General features: G+C 52.7%; 1 protein-coding gene across 5 annotated transcripts; it reads left to right on the top strand.

Moving 5' to 3' along the window:
- Positions 1-5,136, top strand: THY1 (Thy-1 cell surface antigen). 5 transcript variants are annotated; one of them, XM_019793142.2, is made up of 4 exons: positions 1-123; positions 2,423-2,483; positions 2,970-3,305; positions 3,860-5,136. In XM_019793142.2, the coding sequence occupies exons 2-4, from the start codon at positions 2,447-2,449 to the stop codon at positions 3,970-3,972; spliced, it is 486 nt and encodes a 161-aa protein (XP_019648701.1). In that variant the 5' UTR covers positions 1-123; positions 2,423-2,446; the 3' UTR covers positions 3,973-5,136. The 5 variants fall into 5 exon arrangements, with proteins under 5 accessions (XP_019648701.1, XP_019648705.1, XP_011215038.1 ...); XM_019793146.2 differs by having other exon boundaries at positions 73-180; XM_011216736.3 differs by having other exon boundaries at positions 77-213.
- The last annotated feature ends 8,331 nt before the right edge of the window (positions 5,137-13,467 follow it).

Below are 13,467 nucleotides of genomic sequence, written 5' to 3'. Positions count from 1 at the left end.
GCCAGGGCCCTCCCCGCTCCTCCACTCCCACCCCTGGTGAAAACTGCGGGCGCGGGCAGGGTGCTGCAACTGGAGGCGGCGGCGCGCCCGGGGGAGGCTGCTGCAGCGGAGGACAGGAGCCAGGTGGGAGCGGAAGCCAGGGCGGGACCCGGGGCGCTGGGCGAGGCCCCCAGCGCCCAGGCAAGTCCTCCCAACCCGAGGCTACGAGAAAAGGTTCGGGGGCGCCCTGGCAAGGAGCCTCGCCGTGCTTGGGTAGGGGTCTGCTTCGCAGGTAGGGGGAGCGGGACCAACTGCTGCAGGCCAGGGGCCGTGCCGCACCCCGCCTTTTGCGGAAGGCGCTCCTCGGCTTTCGCCCGCTGAAGGGACGGTTGCCTGGGGCCGGGATGCAGGAGGAGAACCGGGATGAAGGGCGCCAAGGACGGCCTTGGGTTCCGCTCTCCACGCAGACGTCCCCAAACCTAGCTTTGCAAAGGCGTTGGGTGGGGGCGCTGAAATTGCGGGAGAGGACGGATGACCAAGCGAGCTGGAGGGAATCTCTGCCCTGCGACCTCGCGGCGCGCAGGCGGGCTGGGTGCGGGGCGTCAAAGGACAGGGAAACCGCAGTGCCGCGGGCGGGGACTGGAAGGCGGGCAGACGGGGGAGGGGAGAACTGGAAAAGGATGAGAGGGGGAAGGGGGACCTCAATTGGGAGAGGAGACGGAGGGAACACGGAAACGGGATGAGGGTGGGGCTAGTCGAACGGGGGCTGGAGAGGGAGGGAGTGCAGAACTTCTCCGGGTTCTGGGCTGCCGGGGACACCAGGCAGAGGAAATGAACACATCTGTGCCTTCCCTACCGCTCTCTAACCGTCCCTTTGGCTCTCCATCCCTCTCCAGCCCCAGCCCCATTTCATCCCCGTTCTAGCCCAGGCTTCTTCCCCTTTTCCCTCCTAGATCTCAACAAGCTCATACCCCTTCTCTGTAATTCAGTGTCTGTGAATCAAAGCTAGATGCCGACCCCCTCTCTTCCCCAACAGCACCCCGGGGGCGCTCTCGGTTATATTTCTGGGAGTGTACAGACTGCAGTCCCCGCTGGGTACCCCAGCCTCGCCCTGCCGCATGGCTGAGCGCCACAGGGCGGGGGGGGGGGGGGGGGGGTCCTTGGATGCGGCCAGCAGTGCACCTGGGCGCTGGCATCAGGGCAGGACCCCGCGCCCCTCCCAGGCGCAAGGCCCTCCTGTGTGGCCTCTCCCCTACAAGCCCTCAAGCACCAGTGCTGACAGGCAGGGCTACCTGCTCATGACATCGGGATATTGGTCCAGACTTCGAAAAAGGCAGGGCACAGAGCTTAGGCAGGGAGTCTATTGAAACCAGACTGGAAAACTGGAGGCCCAGGAGGCCTGCCCAGAGAGCTGGCATTTGGAAACATCTTGGTTCCTATGCAGTCAGAGAACACATAACGATCACAGAGCACCGTCGGAAGGCCCTTTGCTGTATGCCAACTACGGGCCCATCTGGAAGCACCTTAGCCACACAGCCCTTTCTAGAGGAGGGAAATTAACATTTATGGGTCACTCACTATAGAGCAGTCCTCATGGCAGACATTTGTCATTCCTCTTAATCCCCATCACAATCCTGGGGGTATCTAAAGTTCACTCATTCATTCATTCATTAAGGATCTTTGGAGCATCTATTATACGCCAGGAACTGTTTGGGCATTGGGGATTTTCTTCTGAACAAGAAACAGAAAAGTCCCCAAATGGAGATTTTTTTGTGTAATGGGTAGAGTTTTAGTGTTGCAAGATAAAAAGAGTTCTGCAGATTGCCTGCACAAGAATATGAGTGAACGTACCACCACTGAATCATACACTTAAAAATGATTAAGACAGGGGTGCCTGGGTGGTGCAGTCGGTTAAGCAACTGACCCCTGGTTTCAGCTCAGGTCGTGATCTCTGGGTTGTGAGATCAAGTCCCGGGTCTCCCTAGGTGGGGGCAAAGAGTCTGCTTGAGATTCTTTCCCCCTCTGCTCCTCCCTCCTCCCTTGAACACGTGGTCTCTCTCTCTCTAAAATAAACAAATTTTTTTAAAAAAATGATTAAGATAGCAAATTTTGTGTTAGCTCTACTTTGCCACAATTAGGAAATAGTATGTTTCTGCTTTCCTGAAGGAAAAAGGAAATGGTCAAATTCACTTTACTCCAAGTTTTCCACACAGAGAAACACCGTCATAGGGTGTGTTCTCCCTCCCCTTGCTTTCCCTGAGGGAGGAAGCACCAAGTGGCCGTGTCACAGTCACTCATAAGTGGGAGGGGAGAACCGTAAAGAGAAGCTTGTGTGACTGCCATGGCCATCACGGCATGTGTCCCAGAGACTCCCACCCCTAGCAATAAGTGTGGGCCCACCTGCCCCATCTCCTGGCTGATTCGCATCTTGTCGCACCCCCAGATCAAGGACTGAGCTCCCAGCACCATGAACCCCACCATCGGCTTCGCTCTTTTGCTGACAGGTACTGGGCAATGGGCAGGGCTGGGATTCCAAGCACCTTGGCTTCCTTCCCTTCAGAGAAGCTAGCTTCTTCCTCCCAACCTCAGGACGGGGAGGTGATTGAGGGAGAGAGGGCTCTTTTTCATCCCTAAATCTGCTGAGTAACGTAGTTGATCTTCCGGCTGCCTGAGGCGGCTTTTGGAAAAACAGTCTACTGGGTCTGCCCCTTACTGAGCTGGAATCTCCAAATGGGAACCGGGAGCTTCCATCAACTCCCCAAGATGTCCTGCCCCCGGGGACACCCAAGACTAAAGAAGATGAGGGAAGGAGGCTGGGTCTGCAGCAGGGAAGTGGCAGTGGCCCAGAGAGACCTCTGGGGTGGGGAGAGGTGCCCCAAGAGCAGACCCCTGTGCCCTCCCTGGCAAGCCTATTCTCTCCTGTTACTGTGGTTGGAGGCCCCCTGCTCTGCAGGCCCCCCCAACTTGGGAGTGGGCACTGCTGGTGCCAGTCTTGCAGGTAGCCCGTGGGCAGAAAGTGACCAGCCTGACAGCCTGCCTGGTGGACCAGAGCCTTCGCCTGGACTGCCGCCATGAGAATACTACCACCTCGCCCATCCAGTATGAGTTCAGCCTGACCCGGGAGAAAAAGAAGCACGTGCTCTATGGCACTATGGGGGTGCCTGAGCACTCCTACCGCTCCCGAACCAACTTCACCAGCAAGTACGACATCAAGGTCCTCTACTTATCCAGCTTCACCACCAAGGACGAGGGGACGTACACATGTGAACTCCGGCTCTCTGGCCAGCCTCCCATCACCTCCAGCAAGAATGTCTCTGTGCTCAGAGGTGAGGCAAACTCCCAACAAGGCCAAGTGAGCTGGGAGAGGGAGGCTAGGGAGGAGAGGGCTGGTTAAGGCAGCAGGCAGTCCCCTCGGCCAGGCCGGAGATGAGAGGGGCCCCAGAAGCTCCCTCTTGCTCCCCCCAGCTGCTGTCTGGCACCCTGGGGAACCACTGCCTGCTGTGTGTTTGGGGGAAGGGCTAAGGGGAGAGTGAGATAGGCGGAACGGTGTTGCAGACACTTCTACCATGACTGGGCAAATCACTTGGCCTCCCCAATCCTCCTCCTCCCCACCTGGAAAACAGGGATGACACTAGCTACCTCACCCCCAGTTTTCTTTTGAAGATGCTTGATCAAAGATTTGATATGATGTTTGTTCAAGAGCTCAGGAACCTGCAAATGGGAAAGCTGTTCTACTAGAGCAGATTGGCCCTGGTTCCAGCTAAGACATCATGACGCCAGCCTGCCCAAGGGAATGTGCCCTAGCTCAGGGCCTGTGCCTGCCTGAATCCCGGTCCCTCTTCATTCCTGCCCTGCCCTCCTCCCCACTCTCTCTCCACAGACAAACTGGTCAAGTGTGAGGGCATAAGCCTGCTGGCCCAGAACACCTCGGGGCTGCTGCTGCTCCTGCTCTCCCTGCCTCTCCTACAGGCCATGGACTTCATCTCCCTGTGACTGGTTGGGCAGGAAGCCACGCGGCCCAGTCCAGAGACCCTACTCCTCGGAGTTGGCTGACCCCCTCCCCCCAATCCCTCACACATCTTGAGGAGCAATGGGGACCCCGCCCCTTATAAGGAATCCCAGTGCCGCATGCATCATCTGCCTGCCCCTCCGCCCCTCTGCCACCTCACACCCTCTCCGCACACCACTGGCTTTTTTTTTTTTTTTTTTTTTTTGGTACTCTTTGTCCCAAAGTTGCTTCTGTCTGGTTTATCCTTCCTTTTCTTTGGGAGTTTGTGAAAAGGGAAGCCAGGGTTGGGGACGTGATAGAGAGTAAGGGCGTGGGAGGGGAGGATAGAGGGGTCCCAGTCCCAGGGGGACGGAGGAGGGTCATCCTTGCCCACCAGGACCAGCGGCCTGGGAGAGGCCTGGAAGGGGAGGAGGTACATCCGGGCCACATCCCTCAGCAGGCGAGGATGGTCCCCAAATACCCCGGATGTGAGGGCACTGCCAAGCATTTGTGGCCCATCACCAGAGGAGAAACTGAACATCTCCAGAAGCATTCTCCGCCACAGCAAGAAGCCATCCTTTGACCACTGCAGAGGTCCCCTGGGGGCCCAGTGAAAAAGCAGACTCTTCCTGGGAGCAGTGCTAACAGAGGGCTGGAGACGGGGTAGAAGAGAGGGTCCATCGTCCCTCTCTATCTGATGAAACTAAAATTAAGAGCCTACTGTCCCTCACTGCCTCAGCCAGGAGTTGAGACGGTGCCAGAGGACCAGCCTCCTCCCAGCCTGTTCCAAGCTCCTAAGAGCTTCCAGAACTCTGACCTGGAGGCAGTAAGCCGGGCCAGGTGAGTCCCAGAGCAGAGGAGAGTTTGGCCCGAGTGTTTGCGAGGTTCTTCCTCCCCTGCCCCGTCAGTGCCGGCCCCTGGTGGCTGCCGGCTGAGGCTTCCGACAGCCCTCTGCCCCACAGGTCTGGCTTCTTGGGGACCTGGGGGGTCGAGGGGGTCTGAGGCAGCCCGTGGAGTGCCTCAACAGATGGCTTTTCCCAACACCCAGCTCCCTGCCCCCACCCCCGCAGCTGTGCCCTGTCGTGTGACTGTGTGTAGCGCACCACAGCTTATGGTATCTCATCGAAGAAAAAGAGAACTGCGCAATAAAACCAAGCCTCTGGAGAACACCTGCCTGCCCTTCTCTGCTCTGCTCCCCCATCTGTCCCCAAGCCCGCCTCCCTTCCCTTAGCGGTGCATCTAGGCCAGCCCTTCCCCTCCCCTGCTGCCCGCAGGGTGGGGGAAGGGGTTAGGGGGAGGCACTGCATGCTGGACTTTTCAGAATGACTCTAACATGGCACATTTGCCCCAGTAAATGAATGTTCCATCTCCACTGACTCACCTGGCAGGAAGGACAGACAAACTTGCCCATATGTGGGCCGAGCCACGTGGCCCAACTAGCTAACAAGTGCTAAGGGGTAGTCTGCTTTTTCTTCTTGGATCTGGTTGTTCTTGGAAACGCCCCCTCAAGTGACATCTGCTAGAGAGAGGGGAGGTACTGGGGCACCGAGAGGAAGCATGGGAGGTGGCACAGTGGCCGCCCATGGCATCAACATGTAAGGACAAGCATCTCTTCCTAAATCTGACACAACACACCTATATTCAGGATGGGGGGAGTGCGGGAGGGGGAGAAAACACAGCCATCTGGGCCTGGCTCCCTCCCCTAAAAATCAACGAGTTGCATGTGAACATCAGTGGTCATCCTGGTGCTGGGAGCTAGAATGGGGCCACGGGGTGGTCCAGGGTCCCCCAGAGAGCCTAACCGGCTTTGCCAGGAAATGAGGGAGAAGAGGGTGGTGACTATCCAGAGGCTTCCTCATTTGGTACTCCCTATGAGGTAGGCTGCTTCTGAGCATTTACTTAAAGGCCCAGGATCTAAATTCAGGCCACTGGCTCCCACTCTTCCTGATACCTCCTATCGATGTCCGTGCCCTGCCCCTGGCCGTGCAGGGACCATGCCCAAAGATGGCAAGAGAAGCCTGAAAGTTGGAGGGGGAGCCACCTGTATCACCGACCATGAGGCCCACGTCACTCAGCATAGCGCAGCCAGCCTGGGGTCTCCAGAGGACACCAGGGGACACAGGCTCCTCTTGTCCTGCCCTGCTTGGAGCTTCGAGTGCCATGCCAAGAAAATAAAAAGAAGCCTTTGTGGGGGGAGGGAATTTGAACGCCACCCTTGGGGTAGTAAGAGTTAAAGCTGAAAGGACCTTCTGGAAGGAATTTGGAAGTCAGGTGTGAAGCCTCAACTCAGAATACCACCTGTGTAAAGCCTCCTATGGGGCCTTTGTCATACCCTGGCACATGGCTCCCCTGAGTTTAGCAGCCACCCTCAGAGGGAGGGTCCTGGGGAGACTGTGCTGCCCCCTGCAGCCACACTTGGGGGAAGAAAACCGGAGGCCTACAGGTGGCGGAGCGGGGGGGTTAGCTTAAGAAGCCACAGAGAGGCCATCAGAAAACCAGGGGCTCTAGGAAGGCAGGAAAACAGAAGAGGGGAATGGGCGGGGGCTACAACTTAAAGTCTGGGCCTTCGGGCCTCACAACGTAAGCCAAGAAAGAGCATGCTGTGGGCCGGGGGGAGCTGTGGGCTCTCAGAGGCGGGCCACAACAGCCATCGGGTCCTCTCTGGGCAAGTAAGAAGGTCTTAGGCTGCAGGACGTCCATAGTGACGCTAATTTTAAAGAGGCCTGGGGCCTGCCCTGGTTCCTGCATACATGCCCCAGACCCCACCCCATCAACCTACTCCCCACTCCTCCTCACCCCCTGCCAGGTCCCCTTCAGCCATCTCGGTCCCTACCTTGGGGCATGGAATTCTTCTTGCCCGATAGCAACAGAGCCCCTTTCTACACCCCCATTTCTGACTGGCTCATCCATGGAGACAGAGGACTGGCTGCACAGGACACAGTGCAAGTGCCTCTCCAACATCTAGGGACTCCTTCGGGAAGGGCAAGGAGGTCACCATGAGGACAGGCAGGAACTTTCACCGGCCAACCAATAAACCTATACGGTGTCCGGGGGACCTGTGATCTGCTTCTTCCAGCCTCCTCCCTGTGTTTGCAGCTTCCATGCTGTGAAAGGCACGTCTGTCTTTACACTAAAAAGCAGCCACCTCGGACGAAGAGGTGGGCTCTCTCCCATTCAGCCCAGGACAAAGGCGGCATTGCCTTCCTGCCCGAGGGCTCTCAGCCTCAGGAGACTCAGGCCCTGAGTGCTCTGCCCTACCCCTCAGGGAGGAGCATGTCCTGTGAAGACTGCCAGGAGGCATCTCTGCCTGGCGGAGGAAGACCTGGAGCAAGGGAAAGGTGTGGAAAGTGGACCCATGGTGTAGGGGGCAATGTGGGACCAGTGCGAGAGTTCCATGGAGGCCAAGTGCGGCTCCACAGCCAGAAGGGACCCAGAGGTGGGCATGGTCAGTGTAGGCCACCAGTCCTTCCTGTCTGCAGGAAAGCAGTTTCCTGAATTCGGTGGGAGCCCAGACTGGATGACCCTGGCCACTTCACTCTTCAAAGCCTCACTTCTCTACTGTTCCAAATCACATGGTTGGGCTGGACTCATTTATTTGTATAAAAACATTAAGGACCTGGCTCTGGGCTGAGAGGTAAAAGACAATGCCTCTGGCTGACGGAATCTACAGTCTAGTAAGAAGCAAAGAACTGATTTCAGTGCAGTGATCAGTGCTATGAGGCAGGCAAGCTGTGGTGGACACTGCTGGCTATTCCCCAACATGCATTCTCCTCTCCTTTCTCAGCATGAGGACCCACAAATTACAACTGGCATATGTGGTCCAGAATAAAGACTCCCTCTCCCAGCTCCCGTGCAGCAAGATGTGCCTACGTGGCTAAGTTCTTTCTGATGGGACAGAAGGGCAAAATGATGTGTAACTTCTATGAAGTGCTCTTAAAGGGAAAACACGCCTTTCTCCCCCATTTACCTTCCTGCTGGCTGGAATGTGGACTTGAGGGCTGGAACTGGAGCAGCCATATTGGATTATGAGGTAGAAGCTTTGTGTGTAACAAATGACAAAGCACAAGATTCCTAGTGTTGGTAAAGCTGTCACAGCAGCTGTGGACAGCCGTGTTTGCACTACTGTTATTTGGAGTTTTCTGCACTCACGACTAAACCCAAATGTACCTTTAAAAAAGCCATTATTTAACACTACTGAATCATACACTTAAAAATGGTTAAGATGGTCAAACTTATATGTTTCTTACCATGATAGGAAAAAAAAAAAAAAAAGAAGACGACGCCAAAGTCAAATTCAAAGAGACAGAAAGTAGAATGGTGGTTATCAGGGGCTGGGAGAGGGAGACAGCGGGGCAGGGGGACGGCGAGTTAGTGTCTACTGGGTACAGAGTTTCAGTTCTGCAAAACAAAAACCATTCTGGGGATGGAGGTGGTGATGGTGGCACAATATGAACCACACTTGCCACCACCGAGCCACACCCTTACAGACGGCCCAAATGGTCAATTTATTGTGTATTTTACCACAATTTTTAAAAAGCAGCAGCAGCAGCCTAAGCACAAAGGAACTTTCTGGAATGCTTACATGAGTGCGTGTTTGCTGGGTCAAAACTGGTCAAACCACATATTGAAAATGTGTGAATTTCATTAAACGTAAATTAGACTTCTGTAAGGTACCATGGGAATACCTCTAAGTAGCCAGGTTAAAGGGCTTTCCAGAGGAGGAGTCATCGGTGGGAGTTTGCGTAAAAAGGAGGCTCTACAATTTATGAGCTGATTACAAAGAAAGAAACGTTATTTTATTTCTTCTATATCCTGAAAGACATGGGAAGAGAGAAAGGAAGCTATTGTGGGTTCAGTCTGAGGGCAGGCCTTGGCCTCTCTTCTAGGGCAACTCACCACTGCTGGTTGGTATAACAGCTCTGCGAGCACATGGGCCCATCATCTGGGGCCCCCAACCCAGTCAGTACTCATTCACACGTTCACTAAGTGCACACTCCATGCCAGAAAGTATAATTCCCTGCGCGGGACGATGGGAACAGAATAGTGAATGATAACAGACAAGGTCCTACCCCACAAAGCTGATGCTCTCATACAGAGGATGGATATTAAGCAAGTAAAACAATGAATGAGTCTCACGGGTATAGACTGGGATCATCTCCATGTAGGAGGTGATAAGGGGACACTTTTGTTAGAATAACCGGGGACAGCCTGAGGAGGGGGCCGTCAGGCAGAGACCTGGAAGAGAAGCCGGCCTTTTCAAGAGCAGCAGGAAGGGTATGCAGGCAGAGGAACAGTAAGGACATGCTCAAGGTGTCCAGGCAAGGGGTGGTACATGTCCGATGTCCCTGAAGAGGCAGGCATGAGCCTGGGGCCTTGCAGGTCACAGTGGAAAGTGTACATTTCATTCTAAGGGCAACAGGGAAGTGATAAAGGATTTGACCTACCTAATAATGTTTTTAGAAGATCCCTCTTGCTGCTCAGTGGGAAATGGATTGGAGAAGGACAACAGTAGAAAGACTACTATGATCATCCTAGGAAACAGTATGGCATCTTGGACAAGAATTGTAGTGTCCAAGTGGAGGGAAGTGGTGACTTTCAGGTACACGCAGTTAAAACCGAGAGGCCTGGTGAAATCTGCATAAGATCTGGGTTTTACAACCTCGGTTTCCCCGTTCTGACGTTGCACTGCGGCTAGGTAAGATGTTACCCCTGGGGAAAACTGGGTGGAGGGTACACAGCACCTCTTTACACTATTTTTGCAACGTCCCCAAAATCTATAATTATTTTTATTTTTTTTTTTAATTTCTCAACAGCAAGCACACACCCAAAAAAGATGTCAAATACTAACTCCGGAGGAAGGAAATAAAGGAATTCTAATCAGAGCACATTACCAGGCTTGGCTGTAAACAACACTCACATGGTCATCCTCTATACAAACACTGAATTGTGGTGAGCACAAAATTTTAACCAAAAGTTGTGATAACACTGTCCCGGAGATGCAAGAAGAGTAAGTGTGTTTCGGGGGGGTGGGCACGAAACAGGCATATAAGAAAGCGAAACCTCTTTCCCACGGGCAAAAGTAAACAGATGATACTAAAAACTGAAAAAGGAGGAAAGAGTTATCTATATGAGAAATTCTAAAATACAGACGTAAATGGCAGAAAAACCAGCCAAAATAGATGAGAGTGGCTGCTTTGGGAAATGAAAATTCAGGATGGGGAAACAGACTGCTTTTACGTGATAAACCTGGTTATATAACTTTTTTTTTCTCCATAAAGATGTCAGTTTGCTAGGCAATAAAAATTAAATATATTTAAAGAAATATGTTGAAGCCTGCCCCCAAAGAACAGAGAGGACTTGCTCACTAGTGGTTTGAATGGAAGTGGAGGTGTTGGAAGGAGGGGAGAAAGGATCCCAGATGACCCCTAGGTTTTTGCTTGGGCAGTGAATGGATGATGATGCCATCTGTCGAGACAGAAAAGGCTGGAGGAGTACGGGGGTGGAGAAGTGGATGTATTAAATCTGCAATACCCATCAGACATCCAAATAGAAGTAACAAGAAGACAGCTGCACATCCCAGTTCCAAGCACAGGGGAAAAGGCAGCGTTAGAGGTAAAATGTGGTAGACATCAGCATTTGGGTGGTGGGCACTGACCATGGGACAAGTAAGATTACACAGGGAGATGTTATAGAGAAACGATCAAGCCCAGGCCTAGAATCTGAGGTGGTCCAATATTTTGAGTTTTGGGGGAAGCAAAGGAGATTAAAGAGGAGACAGAGGGAAGAGGAAAGCCAGGGGTCTGTGGAGCCAGAGAAGGGAAAGTGTTGAAAAAGAGAGATCAAGTAGGTCAACTGCTGTTAAGAAGTCAAGTAAGGTTATTAAATAAAACTAAAATAAAGTCAAGAAGATAAGGAGGACCAAGTTGTTGGTAACTATGGTAGCTAGTCTCCAAAGATGGTCTTCTCAATAAACCATGCCCTTGTTGTAATCCCTTCCCCTTCAACCTGGCATGGCCCTGTGTTCTGCTTATGACCAACAGCATATGGTACAAGTCATGCTGCATGACCTCCAAGGCTAGGTCATAAGAAGACTTGCAGCTTCCACCTGGTTTTCCAGGAATGCTCATTCCTAGGACACTCCCTCTTAGAACCCAGCTGCCATTCTGAGAGCCTAAGTCACATAGCGGCCATGCGTAGGCACTCCAGTCACCAGACCCAGCTAAGCTCCCAGCCAACAGCCGCCATCAACTGCCAGTCATGTCAGTGCACTGTCTTGGGACATCCAGCTCAGCTGAGCCTTTGGACGACTCCAGGCCCAGCTGCTACCGACCGCAGCCTCACGAGAAAGAAACCTCAAGTGAGAATTTCCATCAACCACAGCAGCATGAGACAGATTAATAAATTGTTTAGTCACTAAATTTTGGAGTGGTTTGTGATAGAGCAATAGATAACCAGACAGTGACTGTAACAAGAGCAGTTCGGTGGGCTTTGGTAACAGAAGCCAGATTGCAGTGATGAGTGAGGGTAAGTGGGAGAGCATGGACTGCTTTTTCAGGAAGTCTGGCTGTGACTAGTGTGGCAGGTGGAGTCCAGAAGAGCTTGGTTTGTTTTTAAAATGGGAGATACTAGAGCATGGCTGTATGTTGATGGTGATTATTCCCGGAGCAGAGAAAGATGGACGAAAGAGAGGAAGAAGGAGGCAACAAAGCAGGGTCCTTAGGAAGCCCAGAAGGAGGGATCTAGAAGGAGGAAAGGCAAAGAAGACACGTGTGGAGGTGGGGAGGTTTATGAACCTGAGGATGGGAAGGTCAAGGGTTTTCACCCAAGCAGCAAGATCATCAGCTGATTGAGAAGACGGAGGGAAGATGACACAGGTTTGAGAAAAGTAGATAATATAAAAGTCATATCAAAAAGTGCACATGGGGGGCGCCTGGGTGGCACAGCGGTTAAGTGTCTGCCTTCGGCTCAGGGCGTGATCCCAGCGTTATGGGATCGAGCCCCACATCAGGCTCCTCCGCTGTGAGCCTGCTTCTTCCTCTCCCACTCCCCCTGCTTGTGTTCCTTCTCTCGCTGGCTGTCTCTATCTCTGTCAAATAAATAAAATCTTTAAAAAAAAAAAAGTGCACATGGTAGCAGAATTCTAAAAACAGCTTCCTTGGATTCCCTACCTCCTAATCCCTGGAGTCCGTAAATGAGATGTCATCCCCATGACTGTGTTAAGTTATATGGCACTGTTGATCTTAAAAGAGGGATATTATTGGGGTGCCTGGGTGGCACAGCGGTTAAGCGTCTGCCTTCGGCTCAGGGCACGATCCTGGCGTTATGGGATCGAGCCCCACATCAGGCTCCTCTGCTATGAGCCTGCTTCTTCCTCTCCCACGCCCCCTGCTTGTGTTCCCTCTCTTGCTGGCTGTCTCTGTCTCTGTCAAATAAATAAATAAAATCTTTAAAAAAAAAAAAAGAGGGATATTATTAGGGCACCTTGGTGGCTCAGTCCGTTAAGTGTTCAACACTTGATTTCAGTTCAGGCTCTGAGTTGTGAGATCGAGCCCCGAGTCGATTATGATTACCCCCCCCCAAGATTCTCTCTTTCCCTTTCCCTCTGCCTCCCCACCCCCCCCAAAAAAGAGAGAAAGAGATCCATGTAAGCCCTAACATAATCACATGAGCCCTTCAAAAGCAGAGAATGTTCTCTGGCTAGTGGCAGAAGAGAAAGAGAAGCAGCCAGAGAGATCTGAAGCACAAGGGAAATTCAACATGCCACTATTGGCCACTTGAGAAGGAATGTGGGGAGCCTCTGGAAGCAGACAGGAGATCTCAACTCGCAGCCAGCAAGGAAACAGGGACCTCATACCTACAGCCATAAGGATTCAGATTCTTCCAACAGTCTAAATGAAGTGGATTTTTGCCCTGAGCCTCCAGATAAGAGCCAGCCCCACCAACACCTTAATTTTGGCCTTGTGACACTCTGGCCAGAGAGCCAGCTGATCCCATCAGGGCTTCTGACCTATAGACTGTGTTGTTTTGAGCCACTAAGTTTTTGGACATGAGCCCTGACACAGCCAGGACACTCCCTCTCTTGCTGTAGGGCCTTCTGGGGCAGCTCCACCCCCCACGTGGGGGTGACTCAGCCTCTCAGAGCCTCCGTGTCCTAAGATGATGACAGGTGTCATCACAGCTCTGGGCTCAGGTTTTGGGGCTTGACATCTTCATAGTTTCCTGTCATCTAGACCTGAGCTGTCCAACATGGTAGCCACTAGCATCAGGTGGCTACTTAGATATAAACTTAAAGGAATTACATTTAAGTAAATTATATTAAGTAAATTAAATGTTCAGTTCCTCAGTCATACCAGTCACATTTCAAGGGCTCGAAAGCCTATGTCACTACCGGCTGACACACTGGACAGAGGAGAAATCATTTCCATCCTCACAGAAAGTTCTGTTGGACAGAGCTGGGCTGGACAGTGGACAGGAACCATGGTTATCTGAACCACTGCCCT

Source organism: Ailuropoda melanoleuca, chromosome 8 (assembly GCF_002007445.2).
Source record: "Ailuropoda melanoleuca isolate Jingjing chromosome 8, ASM200744v2, whole genome shotgun sequence".
Classification (NCBI taxonomy): Eukaryota; Metazoa; Chordata; class Mammalia; order Carnivora; family Ursidae; genus Ailuropoda; species Ailuropoda melanoleuca.
Note: the sequence above shows the minus strand (reverse complement) of the source record. Positions and strands in the feature narration are given on the sequence as shown.

Coding starts and splice junctions, on each gene's coding strand:
- THY1 (XM_019793142.2), top strand. CDS start 2,447: ATGAACCCCACCATCGGCTTCGCTCTTTTGCTGACAG. Junction 2,484..2,969: donor CTTCGCTCTTTTGCTGACAG/GTACTGGGCAAT, acceptor TGCTGGTGCCAG/TCTTGCAGGTAGCCCGTGGG. Junction 3,306..3,859: donor GAATGTCTCTGTGCTCAGAG/GTGAGGCAAACT, acceptor CTCTCTCCACAG/ACAAACTGGTCAAGTGTGAG.